This window comes from Babylonia areolata, chromosome 16, assembly GCF_041734735.1.
Source record: "Babylonia areolata isolate BAREFJ2019XMU chromosome 16, ASM4173473v1, whole genome shotgun sequence".
Lineage (NCBI taxonomy): Eukaryota > Metazoa > Mollusca > Gastropoda > Neogastropoda > Buccinidae > Babylonia > Babylonia areolata.
The window spans coordinates 2,072,802-2,099,207 of NC_134891.1; the positions used below are offsets into that span (position 1 = coordinate 2,072,802).

Here is a 26,406-nt window from a genome sequence, read left to right on the forward strand (position 1 = left end):
GTTTTCGGAAAATCGTCAAGAGATGTATTTTCATGGCTGACTGTTGAGAGTATATATGTTGACGTTGTGTCCACTGACCTATAAATACGATCTCAGTGGTTGTGTCCCTTATCACGCACTCATTTATGATTTCCGCAATGGTGAGGTGTAGCAGACTTCAGCTTGGCTCGACGGGGCGTGTGCCATTTAGATGGAGGACTCGCATTTTCACCAACAGGAGCTAACATGATTGCCTGAAAATATTTCTGGATTCATTTCTACTGGTTGTGTGGTTGTGGAGAGATTGTGCGAGAAAAGTCTACAAGGGACTGTGGCGGAGTCGAGTTTTGAGGAAGTGAAACGGTATATTTATAAATCTTCGTGGAATGGCCTGCGTGGTTGCAAAACCAGATTTTTGCCATTCTTCTGGCTTGCAGATTTCATAAGGCTATGTGAGTAATTGATATGTTCTTCTCTCTCTGTCTCTGTCTCCCTCTCTCTCTCTCTCTCTCTCTCTCTCTCTCTCTCATATAGCAAATGAATAATAAGAATAGTGCCACACAAATTACATCACTCACAGACATATCCACAGATAAACTTAACTCACATTTTTGTAATATAGCTACTTCAATTATAAAATCAGACAAATCAAACCTTAACTCTCTAGATGCTCTGTTAGAATTTTGTCAATCAAAAAATATTTCATGCACATTATTCTTTGATATGTGTACATGAAGTTTATAATGCCCTGATCCATTTAAAACAAACAAGTACAACAGGTCTTGATGGCATAGAATGATAGATGGAAAAATATTAAAACTCTCAGCTCCTATAATAGGAGAATCCCTTTCATACACATATGATTTAAGTATTACAAAAAATAAGATTCACAAAACACTCAAAACTGCTAAAGTTATTCCTATATATAAGAATGGTGATCGCCCTGAACCTTCAAACTACAGACCAGTTTCAATTTTGTCAGTATTATCAAAACCCCTGGAATATCATGTAAATAAGCATATTCTTAAGCATTTTAATAATTTTGACTTGTTCCTTCCAAATCAGTCTGGATTTAGAGCAAATCACTCATGTCATTCTGCACAAACAAATTTAGTAGATCAATGGCTTACTAACATTAATAATAATGAAATTACTGGAGCTCTTGTTGTTGACTTTATGAAGGCTTTTGATGTGATTGATCATTCTCTCCTCCTGAAAGAAACTAAAGATTTATGGCTTGTCTTTGAATACATTAGAACTTATCTCATCTTTTCTCTCTGAAAGAAAACAACTTGTGTTGACAAATGGTTCAAAATCAATGTTATTACCAATTAACTATGTTGTACCTTAAGGTTCTGTTTTGGGACCTATCTTATTTTCTGCATATATATTGATGACCTACCCTTATCTATCAAGACACCATGTGAAATGTTTGTTGATGACACCACCATTCATACTAGTCATACTAACCTGTGTACCCTGTCTCTTTCTCTTCAGGAAAGTATTGACCAATTGATTGAATGGTCCAAATTAAAACATGTGTTTCCATCCTAAAAAAACAAAATTCCTAATAATCACAACAAGGCAAAAACGTAAAAATATGTCCATAAACTGTTCGCCTGTTTCATTTCTCAGGTTTAAAAAATATATATATCAACTGTCTAAAATTAAACACTTTTTGGATCTTCACTGTTGAAAACTATTTGTCAGTGCTTATATAGAATCACGCATTAACTATGCTTCGACAGTGTGGGATTCGGCGAGTGACAGTATTATGAAGCCTCTATTGAGTCTGCACAGAAGAGCTGTAAAATTGAATCTTTTAAAATCTTTGTCATTGACTATATCTGATTATAAAGCTCTTGATATCCTCCCACTGAAAACAAAACTTTGATATAACAAAGGTCTGTTTATGTTCAAAATCATGTCTGGATTTGCTCCCCCCTCACTAAAGAATAAATTTGTAACCAACACTCATCGCCATGTTCATAAAGTTATGGTACCACTTTCAAGGATCGATCTTTTTAAATCTAGGCTGTCTTATTCAGGGGTCTGTTTACGGAATGAAATATTATCCTGCCTCAATGTAAACACTGTAAAAAGCATCCCTAACTTTAAAAACATATATCGTGCACATTTATTGAAAAACATGATTATGTGACACATATCAATTATAAAAAAACAAACATGTATAGATTGTCAATATATACACGCCTCTCTCCTCCCCTGTCAGTCTCTCTCTATGTCTGTCTCCACTGTCTCTGTCACTATAAATATCTGTCTGTTCAGTCAGCCTCCCCTACCTTCTTTACTCTTCCCCTTGTCCATTCTTCCTGCTGCTCTCCACCACGCCCCTACCCTGTTGTCCTCGTTGTTATTCATCTATTGCGTTATTGTATTGTACATAAGTTCTGTATTTATGTTTGCACATGCTTGTGTAATTTTGACGTTGGTGTTGTGAATTGACTCTCGCTTTTTATTATTATTATTTTTAAAATATATTTTCTTTTCTTTTCTCAATTATTATTCTTGCCCAGAGGGACGGATGTAAACAAGTACTTTGTGCTTACTCCTTTACCCTCGTAAAATAAAATTTCATTCGTTCTCTCTCTCTCTCTCTCTCTCTCTTTTCATTAAAAGAAAAAAGGTCATTTGGATGAGATGATAAACCGAGGTCCCGTGTGCCGCATGCACGTAGCACACTTAAAAGAACCCACAGCAACTAAAGGGTTGTCCCTGGTGAAGTTCTGTAGAAAAATCTACTTCGATAGGAAAACAAATAAGTTGCAGCAGGAAAAAAAAAGAAAGAAAAGAGGGTGGCGCCCTCAGTGTAAGGACAAGCTCTCCCTGGGGAGAGCAGCCCGGATTTTCACACAGAGTTAAGTCTGTTGTGACAAAAAAGAGTAATTATACAATACAGCGCAATGCAATGCAGTACAATGCAATACAATACATTACATTACAAATACAATGTCTTATCTGCAATCCCTTCAAATGGGGACATGGCCTTTCATAAATAAAACATTGCTATCATTCTCTCTCTCTCTCTCTCTCTCTCTCTCTCTCTCTCTCTCTCTCTCTCTCACTCTCATTCCTCTCTCTCTCTCTCTCTCTCTCTCTCTCTCTCTCTCTCTCTCTCTCTCTCTCATTCCTTCTCTTTGTTTGCTTTTTGTATTGATGTTATTCTTTATAATGGATGTTAACATGGAAGTCCATGCATACCTCTATCGTCACAGGCAGAAAGGCCTAAACAATAAACCAGACGTCAGACATCTCTCTGTGTGCGGTGTGCATGTGCCTGTGTGTGTCACTGTCAGTGTCAGTGTAAATTTGTATTTGTATTTCTTTTTATCACAACAGATTTCTCTTTGTGAAATTCAGGCTGCTCTCCCCAGGGAGAGCGCGTCACTACACTACAGCGCCACCCATTGTTTTTGTATTTTTTCCTGCATGCAGTTTTATTTTGTTTTTCCTATCGATGTGGATTTTTCTACAGAATTTTGCCAGGAACAACCCTTTTGTTGCCGTGGGTTCTTTTACGTGCGCTAAGTGCATGCTGCACACGGGACCTCGGTTTATCGTCTCATCTGAATGACTAGCGTCCAGACCACCACTCAGGGTCTAGTGGAGGGGGAGAAAATATCGGCGGCTGAACCGTGATTCGAACCAGCGCGCTCAGATTCTCTCGCTTCCTAGGCGGACGTGTTACCTCAAGGCCATCACTCCATATTAACATCTTTTCACTGTTTACAGTTTAGTGATTTTAAACAAAAGAAAAAAAAATCGGTGTTATGTGTGCATGGGAAATAGGGGACAGCGTACATGGGAAGAGGTGGTGTTGTGAAGGAAGGAAGGAATTTTGTTTAATGTCCTGTCACACATATCGGTGATTGAAGACATTTTGTTAAAGTATTTATGAATACATCTGAGTATTATCGGTTAGAAGGGGTGGGAGATGTGGATGGATGGAGGGTTGGGAGAAACTGGGCAAATGAGGGTAAAAATGTGGGTGAAATTTGGAAGGAAAAAACAACAACAAAAACCCCTCTAAATACACTTTTTATACAGTTACAGGAAATTACTTAAGGACTTCATAAAAGAGAAGTCGTTAAACTGACAAGCGAAACAACTGATAATGAATGCAAAAAGTCAAAAACATCAACGTTCTCAGTCACTTGTGAAGACAACCTTTCGTGTACAAAAGGCTTCATCAAGCTACAGTGAAAAATTATATGCTCAATTGTCAGGTTACTAAAGTGGTGTTGTGACTGAAGTGACAGAGTTGTGGAAAAGAAAGAGCTATGAAAGAGTGGACTGAATAACAGTGAATTATATATAACCTGAATTATAACACTGAATTGAACATCCCTTTAATAGTATAAAGTGTGCTTTAAATAAAAATGTGATCAATCGAAGTTATACCAGTTAACTGAACTTTGATTCAAACAATCAGAAATTGTTTGAAGAAATAAATAATCATTTAAAACATCTTGTAAGGACAAATATGTGTTTGGAGGAAAATGGTTGGCTAGTTTTTGAAAGACCAGTTCACGTAGTTGTCATGTTAGTGTTTTTTGGACACTGGATGGACAAGCACTTTGAGATAAATACTTCTTTCCTGCATAATCACAGTATCTGCGAAATTTTGTTCAAAGAGCATTAAAACAGAATTAATAAATTAAACTTCTAATTGGCCTTGGCTGGGAGACAGATAAATTATTCAAGAAAGCCTTGAGGTTGCTTGCTATAACTGGCTTCATATAATGGTGGAAATATTGGCAGTCTGAATCTTTTAGCATATGTTTATGTCAGTCAGTTGACACGTTATATACACTAGTTAGTCTACACCAATAACACTCTTGTAGATCTACTGGGATACCAAGATAAAAGTTTGGTAAAATGAACATACACAGACTCAGAATGGTAAGTTTAATGTGTCTGGATTATAAATATACTATTTAAGTGAACATTGGTCATCAATGATTTGCTAGCTGGACCACTTGGATCATACTTGTAAAGGGGATTTGCCTCACATACCAATAAGGCGTCAGACACTTTGTTAAGTGAAGACAGTGTTCCCAGTCAATGGATTTACACAACTTTGCAAGCTGTGCCGATTATTATGTAAAATTGTAAGAATAGAATGATGAGAGATGGATCTGTCTTGTCTTATGATTCGTTTGAACTCAAAGGTGATACCAACGACAGTGACAAAACATCAATATCCGACTCCTTCTTCAGCCCATCTATCCAATCAGACATCATTTCTTTGCCAGTGACCATGACTGACTGTGAAGGCGTGGCACTTAACGTAATTTGAGATGGGGGCAAGGAGAAATATAGAAGTGGTGTAAAACAAAAGGTCGAAGGCCAGACAAATAATGGGTTGGATGTGAGGCGCCAACCTGTCAGTCATCTGTCTTTTCACTATAATCAACTGCCGGGAATGGCAACAGCCAGTCATGTATGATTTTTTTAAACCCAGGGTTGACAGACGCTAGACAGGAATCATGTGTTTTTGTCCTTTCCCATCTTTTTTGTCACTGATGAGTTGACCAGTTTATTTATGGAGGAGACAAACAGGATACATGTACAGGAAAAAAGCCGTGTTGGATCAGTTACATCCAGGAGGAAGGGAATATCATTGAAGTGCTCTCTCCTCTAAAGGGCGATGCTGTTTGACCTTTGAAGAAAAGATTGATGGCTTACTCTCTGAGAACATGAATGACTTTTCATCTTGACCAGAACTACACACACACACACACACACTCATACACATACATATGTGTGTGTGTGTGTGTGTGTGTGTGTGTGTGCGCGTGGTTGCTGTGAGTTATTCACTTACAAGTCATGCACTACAACAAGTGTTATGATTGTTATTATGAACCTGTAAGCCCTTTTATTTTATTTTACAGGTATATGTATATATATAGGGGGGGGGGGGGGGGGGGGGGCTGGATTTAGCTACATCAGTGCATGTGTTCATTTTTCTTCACAAAAACGTTTATTTTCTGTATAGATCTATATTTTTTGTGCTACATCTTACAAAAAGTTATTTCTCTTTAATCCTCAAAAATTCCCAAGCAAGGAGAGAGCACCTTAGCACAAAATTCCCTGGTACTGAATCAGTGATTGGGTTAACTCTCTCCATACAAACAGCGAAAGAGATGACGTTCACAGTGTTTCACCCCAATTACCATCATCAAAATATTGCAAGCGGAAGGCTCTTATACTGAAGACGTGAATGTTGACAAAGAATACCACAATTCTGATGACGGAAGCTAAAGGTTGGGTCATTCAGACACCCACTGGACATCCGAGGGGTCTGTGTAGAGAAGAGAGGACTGGCCATACTGAGTGAGTTAACATTATAACAATGAAGTTAGGAAGGGAAGTTGGCATGGTTGCCATGTTCTTGCTACAACACCCTTCTTTACATTTTTCAAGCAAATTTCAATTTTCAAATTTCTTGTTAGATACTAGATATATGTATACTCTGTCTTGCCAGCTCCGTTCTTCTTCTGATACTTGACTTCGTCAGAAGTAAGACCTACGGAACAGATCATTTTCTTTTCAATCTAGATACATGTATACTCTGTCTTGCCAGCTCTGTTCTTCTTCTGACACTTGACTTCGTCAGAAGTAAGACCTACGGAACAGATCATTTTCTTTTCAATCTAGATACATGTATACTCTGTCTTGCCAGCTCCGTTCTTCTTCTGATACTTGACTTCATCAGAAGTAAGACCTATGGAACAGATCATTTTCTTTTCAGTGACCAAGACGTGGAACAGACTCCCTAATAATAATAGTATGCTAACTGTTCACGTTTTATAAATCAAATCCCCACACATTAAAGCCTTCAGATCATTATTTTTTATTTAATAACCTACAATATTGACAGCTTTTCTGTAGTATCAGTATGTGTTCCGGTACCGGAAATAAGTGTGGCTTATATACCAGTGCGCTCAATAGACCGAACTTTACGGTAATGATTATGTTAAATTTCCACATGATTTTTCCCTGTGGCCAGAGAGCATGGTGAGGAAGACCCCCTGACACGCCCAATGGCATCTTCATGGCAGCGCCACCTGCTGGCTGTGGCCAGGGAACTGGAGGAGGACGGGGAGGAAAGGGCCGTGACTCTTACACCGCAAACCCTGGTGTTGGCGGTTGCGGTGTTGGTGCTTCTATTGTTGCTGGTTCTGCAGTGTGCTTGCAAGGAGAACAGGTACTTTCCCTTTCCTTTTGTAGCTTGTAGTTGTAGGAGTCGGGTGAGAGTGAAGGCTTTGACATGAATGCACTGTGACAGAGAAACTGAGATTGCTTGGTGAAAGGTCATGAAGGACTGTTGTTTTTGAGCTGGTTTTGTTAACGTTATCTGAACAAGAAAGGTAAGGTCTTCAAGATCTGCTTGTGATACACACTTAGAAAAATGATGAATAAAATGTATAGATAATGAACAAAATAATAAAGGAATTAATTTTTTCTGTATTTGTTATTATAGACCTTTGCGTAAAAAAAAGGCGTAAAACAGATTCGAACCAAGCATGTTTGCTCGAGAATAAGTGGTCTTACACACTAACGCAGGTCTACCAGTGGTGTAAAAAAAATATTACTTAAGTATGTTGTTTTAGCGAAATAAATCGATAACAGTAGTGGAAGTGATAACGCTGTTTAAATCATGTTATTTTGGTATTAGGATATCAAGAATTTATTTAAAGACTGGGTAAAGGAGACGTCCCCATTGCCTCAGGCTCACTGCAATGTGTGGCTGTTTTCTCTAGATCTGAAGAGGTCCGTGTTTGACAGGCTTCAATAGACTTTACACTCACTGAGGAACAACGACACGGTCCATTCAGTTTCTTTTTTATGTTCATTCTAGTCAATTCAGTATCCACTTTAAAACATTCATATGCAATTTATTCAGCGGTAAAGGAGAGGTCGCCGTCGCCTCAGGCACACCCCAACATGTAGCTGTTTTCAGTGTTTTGTCAACATCTGCACAGACCAGTTTAGACACGGTGGATTCAGTTTTACTTGTATGTGCGTGTTCATTCTAGTTAATTTAGAGTTCCACTTTAGAATATTCATATGCATTAAACACATCGATGGTGTAGTTAGGGTCACTATGTGTTCTGTCCAGAACATGTATTTCTTTTCTTTTGATTACAAAAAGAAAAACGAGGTCATGCTGTTTTCTTACCAAACATAGCCTGTATCCCAGAAATATGTTTTTGGATCCCAATCAAGCATCAACAAAATAAACTGTTAATGATCAGGAAATACGGCCAAATTTGGGAGACGTAAAACCAGTTATTGGTTTGACTGTGAAGATTTTTTTTTCCACCTATGTTTAAGCCAAATTTAGTATTGGCAGACAAAGTAATCCCCAAAAAATAGCAATGTTAAAGTTGACCATGGACACACACACATACACAAACACACACACACACACACACACACACACACACACACACACACACCGGAACACTGGCTTATAACACAAGTGAGTCAAAAATGAAAAGATGTAGATGATGGTAATCATGATATATTATGTGATATATAAAAATGTAAACGACTGAGTGGTAGGGATTTTTGTTTATTTTTAGGATTTAATTTGGATAAAAGAATATAAAATTAAAAAGGAATAGGAGTATTCTCGGAAGAATATTATTGGATCTGTCTTGGATCAGTCCTGTCATGGATCAATATCCTGTCGGCGATGCCACTGTTGCAACCATCAGTGGTGTGGTATATTATAAAGGGGTTATAAAAGAGTTACTCATTTACTGAATTAAAGAGTATGAAGGTGAAAGGATAGAAAAGATATGTGCACCGGCCAAGGGCGTGTAGAGGCCAGTCACAAAGGGTGTTTCTATTGTTTTATTTAACAATGACAAATGGCGCGCTGCTGTGCACAAAGGCGCCAAGTTGTGCGAGGCCAACAGGACTGCTGCAGCTGTTCAGAAGAGGCAGGCCAGAAAGTCACGGGCAAACAAGCTCCCTGACAATGGTATGCCTGTCTTTGTCTGCCCCAACTGTCAGCGAACATTTCGTGCGCAGATTGGACTATTCAGCCATCTGCGCATTCACAGATAGATTCATGAGCATCCTCCCCCCCACCCCACCACCACCCTCCCCCCATCCCCCAGCTGGATGACAACGATGGTCATCATCGATCTCGATGGACAAACCACCACCACCATTTAACAATGTAAAAGAAAGAAGATAAGAAGACAGTGACTGGAAGACATAACAAACAAATCATCTTGATGTCTTAAGTGCATCGTATCAGTACAAGTGGATAGTGAGCGCATGCATACATATTACATGGAAAGACCACCACTTGGTTTGGGATAAGCAACAACATAACAAAATGCACATATGTGTGAAGACCAAACACTGAGCAAATGACATTCCTAATACATTTGAACATTGTAGATAAAGTGGTTAAAGCTAAGCTGATGTAGTGAAAGTACACTGACAGTACAGATTTAAGTAAAGCTTATACTGTGTCAATGTGACTCAAATGAATCAGTTATCATGTAGCACTATACTGGAGTATTTGTATTTGTATTTATCTTTTTATCACAGCAGATCGCTCTGTTTGAAATTCGGGCTGCTCTCCCCAGGGAGAACGTGTCACTACACTACAGCGCCACCCATTTTTTGGCATTTTTGTCCAGCATGATAATGGAAATCAGGGGTATTATGAAGAGACTGATCCTTGTCACTTTTTGTGGAAAAGATAAAATATGAAGTCTTTGCCCAAGTTAGTATCCCATTGGAGGTAAGAAAAAAACATGTTTTCTGCTATAAATTATAAAGAAACATTGTCATTGAAGGTATTGGTAGCTGAGAGGTGGAGCATACTCTATCTTGTACTTTGACCCTTATTTATTTAATTAAAAAAAAACACCCAAAAAACTGCTAACAAAACTCAGTGAACAGGGAGCGATAAACCGCAACACTAAAGTTTTGCTCTGCTAAATAATGTACACAACTTCAAGCCAGTGTTGCTTAGCATTTAAAAGGACCCAAACTCTTCATGTAAACTTATCCCTTGGCTGTGAAAACAGCAACAATATATGCATATCCTCTTTTCTGTGTGCCTGTAAGAGAGCCTGTTGTGTTTATTAATGCCTCTGTGTGTGTGTGTGTGTGTGTGTGTGTGTGTGTGTGTGTGTGTGTGTGTGTGTGTAGGTGTGTGTGTGTGTGTGTGTGTAGGTGTGTGTGTGTGTGTGTGTGTAGGTGTGTGTGTGTGTGTGTGTGTGTGTGACACAGAAAAAACAGGTAGAGCAGGATATGAATTTTTGTCTCCGTTTCATGCTTATCAAGTCGAGCTGTCCTGTTTGGGGGCTGAAGTGGATGGGTTGACGCCACCTGTAAACAGGATGTACTATGAATAGAATTTTGTGATCGTGACAGAGTAATTGTGTTTAAGTTCTGTTGAATCTGGTTTTTCCCTCATTTTTTCAATCGTTATCTTTATGTGTACGTGTTCTCATGTGGACAGGCTGGTGGCCTTCGCATTAAACTTCTTGCGTTCTCTCTCTCTCTCTCTCTCTCTCTCACTGTCTCACATTGTATGTCTAATATCACTCAAAGTGAAATGGTGTTAAATTCTAAAAAGAAAAACTGTGTGAACTGACAACTGACAAAAAGAAAAACTGTGTATGTGAACTGACTGACTGACTGAAACCGTTCAGATTAACTTTTTGTTGTTGTGACATTTTAGCAATCATTTGAATTAATATCAACTGCGCAACACACACACACACACACACACACACACAAATCAAATTTGAAAAAAGTCAGTGTTATGAATTTTTAAAAGCAACATATTTAACAAATCAATTTGCCAAATATCAATACCATAAATATCTCCAAAAATGTTTTAACACACAGTCACACACATACTCACGGACTTGTATCCCCTACATATATCCATGCATGCACCCATTTTGATTCCCCCCTCTCATCCCCCAACCCCCCCCCCCCACCCCCCCCGACCCCCCACCCACCGCCCCCTACCCCTACCCCTTCCACACACACACACACACACACACACACACACAATGTTCTGTGGAATGAACTGTGAAGCGTTGGTGACACTGTCAGTAAACTCCTCCAAATTTAAGAGAAATGCGACTCATAAAATGTCCTTTTTCAGCCGTGTGCAGCATATTTAGTTCTTACCTTGCATCATCTTTGCCAGTTGCCATGTGGACTGCAATGATTGTATTCCAAAAGCCGTGATATTTGTTAAAACAAAATTTCCATTGATAACCATGTGTGTCCATGTTATGTGTGTCCATGTTTCAGTTCATCAGGACAGGGCAAGGAGGGGAAAGCTGCCAAAAGAAATGGAGCCAGCTCACAGACAGCTGTAAGTAGTTCTTTTGTTTTTCCAGTGCCTTTGAGGTATTGTATGATATCTTGTCCTTTGTGTCTTGGTTTATATTGGCCATGACATCAAGAGAATGGGCGACAGAGAAAGAGAGAGGGAGAGACAGAGATAGAGAGAAAGAGAGAGGGAGAGACAGAGATAGAGAGAAAGAGAGGGGAGAGAAGGGGAGAGTGAGGAAGGGGGAGATAGGTGTGGGCGAGAGAGAGAGAGAGAACGTCATTTTTGAGAATCGTATTTCTGACTGAGCTTTTTATAAGGCAGAATGTTCTGTTGCCACAGCTCTTCAGTCCTGACTGGGGTAAGGGTTACCATTTTTTGTTTGTTTTTTTGCTGCCCCATCATCTGCACCGTTTCAGTGGCATTACTCCCACGCCGCTCATTTAGATTCCCCCATACACGGCCACACCTGGGTTCGTCCGTCGCAGTTCCAGCGTTGGCAGTCCACAGGGAACCATCAATGTTAGGTCGCCAGGAGGCCACACACCAGAGGAGACCCTGCACTGCTGCTGAGTCACTTCGGTGGTGTTCAGTGGTGCCTATTCTGTTTTAACGTACTTAGGACACCACCTACTAAGCCCCCTACTAACGACAATAATGGCTTAGTAAGGGTTACCATTAGCCACCCGACAGACTATTAACATATGGTATGTCTTTTCCATCCTGAAATGTCCTCCACCCTCGGGATCATCATGCATGGACTTGAGAATGGCTGGAATTTCACTTCTCTTGACAACAGGCTTGCCTCTGCAGAAAAAAATATCTCCTCGGATTGTGTAGAAGCCAGCAGTTATGTGAAATACTGTTTTTCGACTTTTTTCTTTATCCCGCATCTAAAGCAAAAATATACATACCCAAACAAGCTAGTAAAAGTCATCTTCAGATTAAAAGATGAAATAAGCGGAATACTTCAGCTTTGTACTGACAAGGCGCCTCTGCTGTTCTTGATGTGACTGTACTTCAAAGATGGAAGACTTTGGTGGAGGGGACTTCATTGGATACAAGGGGGGGGGACATTTTTAGGGTAAGGGGGGCATTTCAGAATCAGGCTAAAATGCAAGAGGGGGGATATTTTGGCCGCTGAAAATGTCCGCAGGGAACATTATCAAGGGTGAGAAAGTCCCTTAGGGACATTTCCACTATTCGAATTGTCCCTTGGGGGCACTTCTTGGGTGGGGCATAATCTGGGATACTACACTGACAGTGGATTGACGGAGGTTTAACACGCTCAGGATGGCCAGCCCTCTCTTCTCCTCTACACAGACCCCTCGGATGTCCAGTGGGTGTCTGAATGACCCAACCTTTAGCTTCCGTCATCAGAATTGTGGTATTCTTTGTCAACATTCACCTCTTCAGTATAAGAGCCTTCCGCTTGCAATATTTTGATGGTGGTAATTGGAGTGAAACGCTGTTAACGTCGTCTCTTTCGCCGTTCGTATGGAGAGAGTTAACACGCTCCATGACCACAACACGACATAGCTCCAGACCTCCCGTCCAGCTGGAGATTGCCAGCTTCTCCCCCCAACACGTTTATGGTACAAGTGGTTGGACAAAAGGAGGAAGAAAGAAAAGTTTTATTCATGTGAAAAAACACATATTTGTCTTTACTTAATTTCTGATGTTGGCTGTATTGCTGAAGAAGTGTGAATCTTGATTCAGTGAACTTTGCACCGAGCATTTGTTGGGTGTCAAAATTTGTTTCTTTAAAATGGTTTCCGTGTTCCTGTGTATGAAAAACTGCAAGGGAAGGGAGCTAACTTCTACAGTATATTCTGCTGTGTCCACACTTGTCAGTTTGTTTATTCAGTTTTTTTTTTTTTTTTTTCTGCATCAGTAAGCTAGGGAAGCCGGGAAAAGTTGTACACTCCCTTGGGTTGAATGGGTTCAGAATTGTGATTTATTCATGGTAGATGTGGACATTTTTTTGGCTGTGTTAATGTGAAGACAGACATCTTAAGAGTTGTCATTTATTCATAAGGAGAATGGGGAGTTTTAAGAGCTGTGCGGTGTGTACATGTGGAAAAGGGGGCGTGATCAGGCCTGTAGTTTTATTTTCAGAATGCAGCAGATTACCCAGTCGTCGTGGACATACCAGCAGAAGGGGAGCCTACTCCAAGCACTTTACCAGGGGAGACAAGTCCTGTAAGCAATGGTGGTGTGCACAGTGGCAGAAATGGGATTTCTCCATCTGGGTGAGTGGTATTGTCTGTATCAAGGCTTTTTTTTTTTTTTTTTTTTTTCAATGCACCTCATACCAAAGAACAGAAGAGGGAGAGGCCACAATCAAGCGTACAGAATACCATCATGCCGCACTGACTACCGGAAATTCTCATTCCTGCCATGTACCATCAGAGAGTGGAACTCACTACCAGAAGCTACTGTCACCGCCCCTTCCCTTGAAGCTTTTGCCTCAAGGATGTCCCGAATGTCTTGGTAAAAGCCCTGCCCCGCCATCATCCAAAGTAAGTCAAGTGAAGGACTAGGGCTCTGCCGGTCGGGGCTTGACCCCGGGGGCCGCTTCGGTAGCCGGAAAGGCCTGGTCCTGATGCCTGAAACAGTTGATGGCTTCCCCCCGCCAACCCACCCACCCACCAACCCCAGGGCCCACCATTTTTCTACCCCCTCCATTCCATCACCTAGGAAGGTGGGTCATGCTGCTGTGCTCCTCCCCATTATGGTGTCAGAATGGTGAACGTGATGACCGTGGACTCCTAACAGGAAGAAGAAGAAGAAGAAGTGCATTGTGTTGGAATGACTTGTTTTCAAAGTACAGTGAACCGACTTTCATCAGTATTGCTCATTCTTGTTTGAAAGGCTTGCATCAATAATTGTCTCCCTGCTTTGAGGAGTAACCATATATTTCTCTTTCCCCTTCTGAAAAGAAAGCAGCTTCACAAAAGCGTGAAGGTCTTACATTTAACATATGTGGTACAATCTGGAAGCTGGTGTGTATATGCTGTGAATTCCCAGTACTTAAGGTTTGTGTGCTGAATTTGTGCTTTATAGTTAATATCTTTATTCATGTATTTGTTTGATTGTTTGTTTTTTTTTTGTTTTTTTTTTCATTTCATTCATTTATTCCTCTTAAATTGATGATAATCCATGAGTTGGCCATAGTCTGCTTACTGATTACCTCTACTGCAAATGCAGAGATACCAGCTGTTAAGCGTTACACTAACCTTGGTCTCACGTAATGATGGTCAGCTAATCGCGTGCATGTTTACATTGAAACAGCACTGAGTGGACCAATCAGCTTAATCGTTTGCCTGAACAAGAGAGATTGTGGCTAAATCAAATTGCGTCTCGGTCAAACAGTGTCCATGTCAAGTGGATTACAAGTTGTAGATAAAATGAAACGTTTGCTGACATGGCTTGGAGTCTGAGTGTTCCTACCAAATTCGCAACGTACCAACCAAATTTCCTGATTGTTCCTGCAAACACTTGACAGGGTTTTGCATGTGTGCATGTGGTGGTTTCATGGAGATAAAAAGATCTATGTTAGAAAAGAGATAGATTGAGGCGGATGAGAGATGATAGTGATGATGTTTCTTATTCATGTTGATCATTTTATATCTCATTGGACATGGCCATTGATGATGATAATGATCTTCTTCTTCTTCTTCTGCATTTGTGGGCTGCAACTCCCACGTTCACTCGCATGTACACGAGTGGGCTTTTACATGCATGACCGTTTTTACCCCGCCATGTTGGCAGCCATACTCCGCTTTCGGAGTTGTGCATGCTGGGTATGTTCTTGTTTCCATAACCCACTGAACGCTGACATGGATTACAGGATCTTTAACATGCGTATTAGATCTTCTGCATGCGTTTACACATGAAGGGGGTTCAGGCACTAAGCAGGTCTGCACATATGTTGACCTGGGAAATCGTAAAAATCTCCACCCTTTACCCACCGGGCGCCGTCACCGTGATTCGAACCCGGGACCCTCAGACTGAAAGTCCAACGCTTTAACCACTCAGCAATTGCGCCCGTCTGATGATAATGATGATGATGATGTATGTGATAGTGACAGGATGACAGTGACAGTGGTGATGAATACAGTGACTGCGACACTGTTGGTGGTGATTTTGGTGACATTGATGATAATGATGGATAGCAAAAAAATGTTTTTTTTTTTTTATTTTTCACAAATCAGCCCCTTCCTATCTCTGTGGCTGCCTTCACCTCTACACTCCATCTCGCTCACTACGATCAGCTTCGGATCCACTCCACTTACGCATACCCAGATTCAAACTCTCGACTGTTGGCCGCCGTTCTTTCTCTGTCTCTGGCCCTTGCAATTGGAATGAACTTCCCTTTCGCTTCGTCAAGTCTCCACACTCAGCTCTTTCAAGTCTGGCCTTAAAACCCACCTCTTCCCAAAATAGGCTCCCTTCCCTGCCTCTTCCTTGTCTTTAGTTTCTCCAGTTTTAGAGTTATGCGTGCGTGAGAATGACTGGTGTGAAAGCGCTTAGATTTGTCTATGCACAAGATTCAGCACTATATAAGTACCATTATTATTATTATTAATTTTTTTTTTTTATTCCTTTTTTCTGCTGCAGCCACAGTCGCAATGCCAGTAGCGGCTCTGGCCAGATGCGCCCCACCAGTCTGCGGGAGTTGCCGGACTTGCCAGTGGCTAGCAGTCACAAGCATAACTTGTCGGGAGCAGGGTGCGGGGACAGTTCGGGGGCAGCTCATGCTGCTGTCGATGAGAAAGAGGAGGATGTTGGTGGCTATGATCACCTTGGAGTCAGTGTAAGTCGTCAGCTGCAGTGACGTTTACTGCTTTGCATGTGTCATAGAATTTGTTTGCAAATGTCTGTTATCTTTTTCTCTCTGTGTTAGTGGTTGATGTTTGTCAGAGAAATGTGTTGTATTTCCCCAGTGGACTGATACATACTTCACTTAGATTACAGTCACTGAACACAGCCAGTGTCTTTGATTATATATTGAAACAGAACAACATTACATCCATTGCCGGCCTTTCAGATCAACTTCAGGCTCTCTGAACTCTTTGAACTCCGGGATACCTAGCTACAATGAATCGCATCTTGTTGTGTTGAAATGTATCTTGCTGTGGACACAACATCCCTGACCAAATTTATAAAGCAAATTGTCATTACAAGGCTGTATTGCGTTTCCTTTTAAAATGTATTGTGGCATTAGTCAGGCATGGGAGACTCAGACGTCCCGAAGGATGGCTTTGGAAATTTGAACAACAGTCTTGAGTGGTTAATGACAAATCCATGATGATGACTCAAGACTGATTTGAGTGTTCCACGTGTTCTTTTTGGCTGGAATAGTGGAAAGCAAAATCTTTTCTGGACCTTGGCGAGTTGTGGGTTGAAAAACCTCACAGTGATGTATAACTTCTTATAAGAATTGCCCCCAAAACTCCCTGTTCATAATGTTAACTCACTCAGTACGGCCAGTCCTCTCTTCTCCTCTACACAGACCCTTCGGATGTCTAGTGGGTGTCTGAATGACCCAACCTTTAGCTTCCGTCGTCAGAATTGTGGTATTCTTTGTCAACATTCACCTCTTCAGTATAAGAGCCTTCCGCTTGCAATATTTTGATGATGGTAACTGGGGTGAAACGCTGTTAACGTCGTCTCTTTCGCCGTTCGTATGGAGAGAGTTAACCTTGTATAATGTCAAGTGATTTTATTTCTTTATTAAAAGATTATTGTTTCTTTCATTGTTTCTTTGGGTTTTTTTTAAAATATTTTTTACAACAGATCACAGCAAATGATTCAGCAGCCATCAATTATGACCACATCCATCTGGAGTCCCCACGAGATATGAGTTCTGGAACAACGCCCCAGTCAGAACCAGACACGGCCTCAGAGGGCCACTATGCCCAAGTGCGGGAACGGACATATGATGTTGTGAAAGACGTACGTGCAAGAACCAGTGCCAAGGTCATGACCTCTAGCGACTTTGACCCTTACGCCAAGGTCAGCTTACATGGTTGTGATGTTGAAAGAAGAGATGGTCTGACCCTGTTTCTTTGTCTGTGTTTCTGTCTTTCTTCTCTTTGCCTCAGTCTCTCTGTCCCTCTGTCTCTGTCTCTCTCTGTCTGTCTGTCTGTCTCTCTCTCACGAGAATGATAAGAATAACCAGTGTTTTGTATTTCATGTAGATTTTTCCATTGCTTACTGTCAAATTGTTATTAATGTTAGATCAGACAAAATTCTTTTTTCTTGCACACTCAGTCATGAGCTCACATGCATACACACACACATGTCGATAGTGAGACAACTCTGTACAACAGCTTAAAGTCAGGGATGTGCAGCAGTTCCCATTAGTTTGCATTGAGGAAAATAACTGCACACAGAGGCAGGCTAATGTATACAGAGGTAATTAATAAATAAATGTATTTGTATTTGTATTTCTTTTTATCACAACAGATTTCTCTGTGTGAAATTTGGGCTGCTCTCCCGAGGGAGAGCGCGTCGCTATACTACAGCGCCACCCATTTTTTTGTATTTTTTCCTGCGTGCACTTTTATTTGTTTTTCCTATCGAAGTGGATTTTCCTACAGAATTTTGCCAGGAACAACCCCTTTGTTGCCGTGCGCTAAGTGCATGCTGCACACGGGACCTGGGTTTATCGTCTAGCGTCCAGACCACCACTCAAGGTCTAGTGGAGGGGGAGAAAATATCGGCGGCTGAGCTGTGATTCGAACCAGCGCTCTCAAATTCTCTCGCTTCCTAGGCGGACACGTTACCTGTAGGCCATCACTCCACATACTTATACAAATGTACCTGGAGGTAAATAAATTTACACAGAGGTAAATAAATGAACCAGACAATTTGTTCAGAAGCTGCTTTTAAAAAGAAGCCTCAGTCTGTTCCCTTGCCAACGTGGCTGACCTTCACCGGTGTCTTCCTGCCAGGTAAAGGACGAAGAAGACGACAAAGAAGACACGTATGCCAAGGTCAAGGACACAGAGAAGGAGGATGCTGACGGGGACTATTCCCATTTGAAAAATGGTCATGTCATGGTCACTTCCATGGAAAACTCCGCTAACATTAAATCCACACTTGAGGATGAAGATCCTTATGAGCGAGTGATCGGAGATTCAGGAGGGGCTCTGGTGATGTCAGCAGCTATCCCGGACACTGACGACCCGTACTCCGTTGTTTCCGACCAGGCGTCTGCCACTGTCATTACCTTCAGTGGGGGTGGGGCATCTCCGCACAAAAACCGAACGAGCAGCAGCTGGAACAATCCAACTTCCGCAGATGCGGAGGCCAGCTATCGACTGCAGTATGCGGATGCAGATGCGGACACCCAGGATGACTATGCCACCGTGGTGAAGGATCGCAACCCTTCGACGAGCAGGTTGGAGGGTGAAGGAGGGGGAGGGGCAGGAGGGGAGGAGCTGGAGGAGATTGACCCATACTTTACAACTCCTCCGGAACCCCCGCGCCTGTACGGGGAGAACGAAGTGGAGAGACTCTTCCAGGTGGAGGGGCAGGAGGAGGCCTCACGCACTGGTGGGTCCTTCGTCTTTCCCTGTCTCTGTCTTTCCCTGTCTGTTTTCATGGTTTGTCTTTCCCTGTCTCTTGTCTTTCCCTGTCTGTTTTCATGGTTTGTCTTTCCCTGTCTCTTGTCTTTCCCTGTCTGTTTTCATGGTTTGTCTTTCCCTGTCTGTTTTCATGGTTTGTCTTTCCCTGTCTGTTTTCATGGTTTGTCTTTCCCTGTCTCTTTCTTTCCCTGTCTGTTTTCATGGTTTGTCTTTCCCTGTCTGTTTTCATGGTTTGTCTTTCCCTGTCCCTTGTCTTTCCCTGTCTCTTGTCTTTTCCTGTCTGTTTTCATGGTTTGTCTTTCCCTGTCTCTTGTCTTTCCCTGTCTGTTTTCATGGTTTGTCTTTCCCTGTCCCTTGTCTTTCCCTGTCTCTTGTCTTTCCCTGTCTGTTTTCATGGTTTGTCTTTCCCTGTCTGTTTTCATGGTTTGTCTTTCCCTGTCTTTTGTCTTTCCTGGTCTCTTGTCATGGTTTGTCTTTCCCTGTCTCTTGTCTTTCCCTGTCTCTTGTCATGGTTTGTCTTTCCCTGTCTCTTGTCTTTCCCTGTCTTCATGGTTTGTCTTTCCCTGTCTGTTTTCATGGTTTGTCTTTCCCTGTCGTTTGTATTTCCCTGTCATTTGTCTTTCTCTGTATCTGGTCTTTCCCTGTCTGTCTTCATGGTTTGTCTTTTCCTGTCTTTGTCTTTCCCTGTCTGTCTTCATGGTTTGTCTTTCCCTGTCTCTTGTCTTTCCGGGTCTCTTGTCATGGTTTGTCTTTCCCTGTCTCTTGTCTTTCCATGTCTCTTTTCATGGTTTGTCTTTCCCTGTCTCTTGTCTTTCCATGTCTCTTTTCATGGTTTGTCTTTCCATCTTTTCTTTCTGCAAAGAGTTGCATTCCCACAGATAATGGTGTATAGTATCTTTTTCGTTAGTACAAAAGTTGCATTGTTCATTCTCTGTCAGTCCCATTCTTTTAAGAATACTATTTGTGCTGCCAGAGATTCTAAAGCAAATTCTGATTTGGAAACTTAGTTTGATTTCTTTCGTTTTCTTAATTAACTCTAAAGCAGTTTTCCAGTCTATTACAATATCCAGTTTTCTCACCCAGTTAATGAATGGTTTTATGTCATATTTTTTCAAGCAAAATATTATATGTTCTTGATCCTTTTATAACTTGACATATTATGTCTAATGCTTTCGTGTTCTGGTTACTTTCGTTGATGTTGATTACTATTCTTTTCTGCTTAATGTACCAGTATTGCTTTATTGCTTGGGTACAACTTTGATAGTGTAAATAGTTAACCCTTCTGTAGACACTTTTTACTTGAAAATGAAAAATGTTGTTAAATAAAATACACCCCTTGGTTGTGAAATGTTTGATAAAAAGAAACGAGTGTATCCCCATTCAGTTTGAATGTAGTTCTTTTAACTTAGGTTCAAAATGTGTATCCTGCAAAAAATAGACAGAATGATTTTTATTTGTTTATTTATTTATTTTTAATATTGAAAGACATCCCTTATTTTTTCTGGTTTCCAAGGCCTTGGCAGTTCAAAGATACAATGCTTATGGAGACCATTTAATAAGAAACAAAATATTGACATGCAAAAGGATTTCTTCTTCTTCTTCTTCTGCGTTCACTCGTATGCACACGAGTGGGCTTTTACGTGTATGACCGTTTTTACCCCGCCATGTAGGCATCCATACTCTGTTTTCGGGGGTGTGCATGCTGGGTATGTTCTTGTTTCCATAACCCACCGAACACTGACATGGATTACAGGATCTTTAACGTGCGTATTTGATCTTCTGCTTGCATATACACATGAAGGGGGTTCAGGCACTAGCAGGTCTGCACATATGTTGATCTGGGAGATTGTAAAAATCTCCACCCTTTACCCACCAGGCGCCGTCACCGTGATTCGAACCCGGGACCCTCAGATTGACAGTCCAACGCTTTAACCACTCAGCTATTGCGCCCGTCGCAAAAGGATTTCATTTATCAAAGAAGACAATTTAAAAAACAGCAACAAAAAACAAAAACAAAAAAAAACCCAAAAGTAAAGGCAACCATATATCAGATACATAAAACCAGAAGTTCTAAGGCAAGTAAATCTGACAAGAAGTGGGCACGAAGGTTGGTAGCATGTTTTTGTGATGAATATTATTGTGTGTGAAACAGTGTCCAGGGAGCACCGTTACTCCAAAGTGACGGCGCGCGAGTCCCTGGCCAGTATGTCTGCACGCAATGCTCTCAACACCTACGAGATTGTACCTGACCTGCCGGAGAACACTTACGCCACGGTGAGCATTAGAAAGGCTTAAAAGTTGGGAGAAACCTTAATTGTGGAAATTTAAAAAAAACAAAAAAAAACAACTTAATGCACGCCCATGCTTACACAGTTTGTTCTCACAGAAGGCCTGGGTGTGAATGGTTAGTTGTCATGGTTAGATGGTTCTTTCTATGTGTTCTTTCAGCTGTTAATTAGCTGTTAAAAAAAAGAAAAGAAAAAGAGTTTTCAGAAAACAAAGCTTTCTGGGCCGCAAAGTCAGGGTCACGAGTTAAAAATTATGGTAGCAGTTGGAAGCTCTTGTCATAAGGAATGTACATGAGAAATGTCAGAGCCCTCTTTTTTTATAGTTGTGAAGTTATGGCCAAGGATAAAGTCTTTTTGAAACAAAGTACAAATTTCAAGATCAAGGTCACAAGTGAAAAATTATGGTACCAGTGGAGAAGTCTTATCACAAGGAATACACCTATGAATATCAAAGCCCTGTCTCTCGTAGTTATGATCGAAGTGGATTTTTCTGCAGAATTTTGAAAGAACAGCTGTTTTGTTGCCATGGGCTCTTTTATGTGCGCTAAGTGCATGCTGCACACGGGACCTTGGTTTATCGTCTCATCCGAATGACAAGCATCCAGACCACCACTCAAGGTGTAGTGGAGGGGGAGAAAATATCAGCGGCTGTGTGGTGATTTGAACCAGTGTGCTCAGATTTTCTCGCTTCCTAGGCGGACGCGTTACCTCTAGGCCATCACTCCACTCCATATGCTCACTGAAGTAGTATTTTAACCCTTTCACCGCCAGTCAGTTTTGAGTGCAAAATTCCCTTGTGCTATAAACACAGAAAATGTGGTGTCAAAGAATAGCTGGGGATTCCCCTTGTGATGTGTAGAAAATATGGCCTGTCCTACCACCGAACATAAAGAGCAGTAGTTTGATGGATAACAGAGCCGTGATCTGGTCACCTTTCAGTGACATGGGTCCTCTACCTAGCTGCTGCATAAATGTGAGTTTGCCAATGAAAGGGCTAAGAATGATTTTTTTTTTTATAAGTGCCGCACATTTGTCTTGAATTACATATTGCTGTACCATCCTCACTCAGTTTAACTCTCTCCATACGAACAGCGAGAGACGACATTAACAGCATTTCACTCCAATTACCTTCATCAAAATATTGCAAGCGGAAGGCTCTTACACTGAAGAGGTGAATGTTGACAAAGAATACCACAATTCTGACAACGGAAGCTAAAGGTTGGGTCGTTCAGACACCCACTGGACATACGATGGGTCTGTGTAGAGGAGAAGAGAGGACTGGCCGTACTGAGTGAGTTAAAGGACAGTACGCCATAGAGAGCAGTATGGAAGAAAATTGTCAGTGGTGAAACAAACCAGTCACATGGGCCACATGTTGCTTGGACAGGTGGATGGTGGTTCAGGGGATGGGGTAGTGAGATACGCTACCCCGGGTGCCCCCAACCTTCAGCTCAACTTCAACGAAATCAGCGAAACCTATGCAGAGATTGGAGCTTCTGGTTCAGGTGAGACTGTACTGTTTTTTTGACTCACTTGTGTAAACAGAGTGAGTCTGTGTTTTAACCCGGTGTTCGGTTGTCTGTGTATGTGTGTGTCTGTGTGTCCGTGGTAAACTTTAACATTGACATTTTCTCTGCAAATACTTTGTCAGTTGACACCAAATTAAGCATAAAAATAGGAAAAATTCAGTTCTTTCCAGTCATCTTGTTTAAAACAATATTGCACCTCTGGTATGGGCACAAAAAAATAAAAAATGAAGCCTAATTATATGCAAACTGCATTTACTGTTATATTTATATTTTTTTGTATTCTCTAAACTTGGCACTTTGATATGATATTCTGACCCAACAACAAGAGCAGTCATTATTATCATTTTTTGTTCAAACAGGAACTTCTTTTGCTAAGCATGGAAGTTTTATTTATTTTGCAAATGTTTGGTGGAGATAGTAAAGAAGGGAAATTACTCTGTAATTAATGCTAGGGGACTTAATTTGCTTTAAACTGATCTTTCTCATCTTAAATATTACATTTTGAAATTATACTCAATACATAAAAAGCTTGGTTTTTGTTTTGGTGTATCACAAGTGAGTCTTGAAGGCCTTGCCTCTCTTGTTTTCTTTGTGATGAATTTCCGTCAGTAATGAATCGTTTGCTTTGGGGGTCTGTTAGACACTGACAGCTTCCAGTTGTGCATTTGAAATTGGGTCATGTCATGAGTTGCAGCTTTGGAATTATTTTCTGTCTCTTCCTGAGAGAGAGAGAGAGAGAGAGAGGAGGCATGAAATTGTTGTAAATGTATGACGGGCGCAATAGCCGAATGGTTAAAGCGTTGGACTTTCAATCTGAGGGTCCCGGGTTCGAATCACGGTGACGGCGCCTGGTGGGTAAAGGGTGGAGATTTTTCCGATCTCCCAGGTCAACATATGTGCAGACCTGCTAGTGCCTGAACCCCCTTCGTGTGTATATGCAAGCAGAAGATCAAATACGCACGTTAAAGATCCTGTAATCCATGTCAGCGTTCGGTGGGTTATGGAAACAGAACATACCCAGCATGCACACCCCCGAAAACGGAGTATGGCTGCCTACATGGCGGGGTAAAAACGGTCATACACGTAAAAGCCCACTCATGTGCATACGAGTGAACGCAGAAGAAGAAGCAGTTATAAATGTATACAACCCAGCAGATTTTCTAGTGTAATAGAGATAAATCAGAGCGGTTAGGGATAAAAGGGAGGATACTGGTACATGGCACATGGAACTTTCGTGGTGAAACTACTGGTGTTTTTTGGGGGGAGAAGGGCTCACGTGTTTGTTGTCACACAATGTGAGTCTGTATGATATCCCTGTGTTTCAATAGGCAAAAATCCAGTTAATTCCACACATTCTAGTTAAGTATCTTAACTGTTGTATTTTTACTTGTTATTGACCAGCAGCGTAACCCAACGAGCTTAGTCAGGCCTTGAGAAAAAAATGAATAAAAAAAAAAAAAAAAATAAATTAAAAAAAATAATAAATAAATAAATAACAATAGAAATAAATAAAATAAAATAAAATAGATAAAGTAAAAATAACAAAAAAAAAAAAAAAAAAAGAATTGAAGAAGATTCCGATATTGAGTGTTGCTGCAGACCCAGTCCACACACAACTTCCTGTTGTTTGATGACCCCTCCTCTCCTCCCCCTTGTGTCCGTGTCCACAGGGAGCTATGCCGTCCCGGCCCCGGAGCCTCCGTCCCTGGACTCCCTCCACTCCATGACCAAGTCAACGTCTTCAAATGATGGTGACCACGGCAACAGCCGACCCCCAACCAGCCCCACGGGAAACGTCGTCATCGCTGACGATGGTTACGCTGTTGTGTCCAAGAGCGGGTTTTCCCCCAGTGAGACGGCGCTGCCGCAGATCCCCCGTGCGGGCACCAGCAGCAGCATCGGCAGCGTGGGGAGTGTGGGGGAGGAGAGGATGATTGGGGGAGTCACTCTGCACGCTGATTACCACAGTGTCAGGGACTGCCTACCAGACCAGGACAATGAGAACGACCCCAATTATGAAAGTGTCGACGAGGCTCTGTCCAAATCACCAGGGGGTTCTGCCCTGCCCAGGTCGCCAGCGGGTTCTGCTCTGTCCAAGTCACCAGGGGGTTCTGCCCTGCCCAGGTCACTAGCGGGTTCTGCGCTGTCCAAATCACCAGGGGGTTCTGCCCTGCCCAGGTCAGCAGCTAGTGTGGCCTCTGCTGCAGCATCGGCTGTCATGCCTGTCCACACCAGCTCCACGACAGCCTCTGTGCCCTGCGTGACGGTCATCAATCACACCCACTCCCCTGCCAGGGTCCATCACCAGTATGAAGAAGTGAGCCCCCCCTCCAGCCCCCTTGCCTCCCCCACTGGCCCAGCCTCCACCAGGGTTCCTAATGGGGCAGCTGCTTCAAATGGTCTGACAGTAAATGGTGCATCTTCAAGTGGAGACACTCCCAAAGGGGACAAATCAGAGAATGTGGAAACGGCTGAAGTTCGGGACAGAGTGTTGCAAGGTCACATGTATGAGGACATCTGTGAGGTGAAAAAGAGAAACAGTCGTGCCTCGGCAAACTCAGACCGTGGGAAGCAACAGAGCAGTGACAGTGCGAAGCAACAGAGCAGGGACTGTGGGATTCAAAGCGTAAAGCTGTAGAGGCAAGGGGTCATGAGACAGTGGTGGGAGCCTTTCTGCCTTCAATGCTGGAGAAGTGGCTGTCTCTGATTTTCTTGCTGCTCACTACAGCTGCCATAGCGTTTTGAGGATTTTGCACTGATTCGTTTTCTTCACAAATGTGTAAGAAGTGTTGGTTTGTTTCTTTGATGTCATTTTGTTGTTGTTGTTTTTTAATGACAGTCTTTATTGTTTTTACAAGTTTGTTGGAACTGTTTCATGTCGTGATTGTGTACACTGTTTCTTTCCGTTGCCATGAGAGAAAGTACAGAGTAATGGTGTTCTTTTTCTTCCTCTTTTTTTGCCTCTTCTGTTCCACAGAGAGTCTGTAGTTTGTGCAAAGTGAGTCGTGTGTGACTGTATGCTGCTGTGAAGTTTGGCTTAAAAACAGCTACACATGGTAAAAGTTTATTTGTGCAAAGCAGTGGGCATTGGGTTTAAAACAGCTGTAGAGGTAAACACTTCATTTTATTTTCTAAATGAATAGATGCTGGATTAAAAACTGGTTTGCATGTAAAAGGCCGACTGCAGACAAGAATCACTGCCCCAAAACACATGAACCACTGCCCAGAACACAGGAAATGATGTTGAAGTTTATGAATGGCCATGCTGCTTAGGGAACACAGCAGTATTGCAGGTGATTTGATAGAAAACAACAACAAAAATCCAAGAAAGTTTCCTGACCCAACCCAGATTTCTAGAATAAAAGAAATAACTGCATAGTCTGTTGCATGTACATGTATATTTTGCTAGTTTCAGCACCATCTCCATCTTTTCAGCCAGCTTAACTCTCTCCATACGAACGGCGAAAGAGACGGCGTTAACAGCGTTTCAGCCCAATTACCATCATCAAAATATTGCAAGCGGAAGGCTCTTATACTGAAGAGGTGAATGTCTACAAATAATACCACAATTCTGACGACGGAAGCTAAAGGTTGGGTCATTGAGCCACCCACTGGACATCCGAGGGGTCTGTGTAGAGGAGAAGAGAGGACTGGCCGTACTG

At 41.7% G+C, this 26,406-nt stretch overlaps 1 protein-coding gene across 1 annotated transcript; it reads left to right on the forward strand.

Annotated features, from left to right (window-relative positions):
* Positions 1-134: 134 nt before the first annotated feature.
* Positions 135-26,406, forward strand: LOC143290778 (uncharacterized). Its single transcript, XM_076600293.1, has 10 exons — positions 135-431; positions 7,013-7,210; positions 11,308-11,371; positions 13,448-13,581; positions 15,953-16,148; positions 17,132-17,350; positions 18,292-18,895; positions 21,080-21,201; positions 22,603-22,720; positions 24,415-26,406. The coding sequence occupies exons 2-10, from the start codon at positions 7,047-7,049 to the stop codon at positions 25,380-25,382; spliced, it is 2,589 nt and encodes an 862-aa protein (XP_076456408.1). The 5' UTR covers positions 135-431; positions 7,013-7,046; the 3' UTR covers positions 25,383-26,406.

Excerpts from the sequence above, each read along its gene's own strand:
- LOC143290778 (XM_076600293.1), top strand. The coding sequence starts at position 7,047 with ATGGCATCTTCATGGCAGCGCCACCTGCTGGCTGTGGCCAGGGAACTG. Across the intron at positions 7,211-11,307 it reads TGTGCTTGCAAGGAGAACAG|TTCATCAGGACAGGGCAAGG; the intron begins GTACTTTCCCTT and ends TCCATGTTTCAG. Across the intron at positions 11,372-13,447 it reads GAGCCAGCTCACAGACAGCT|AATGCAGCAGATTACCCAGT; the intron begins GTAAGTAGTTCT and ends TTTTATTTTCAG.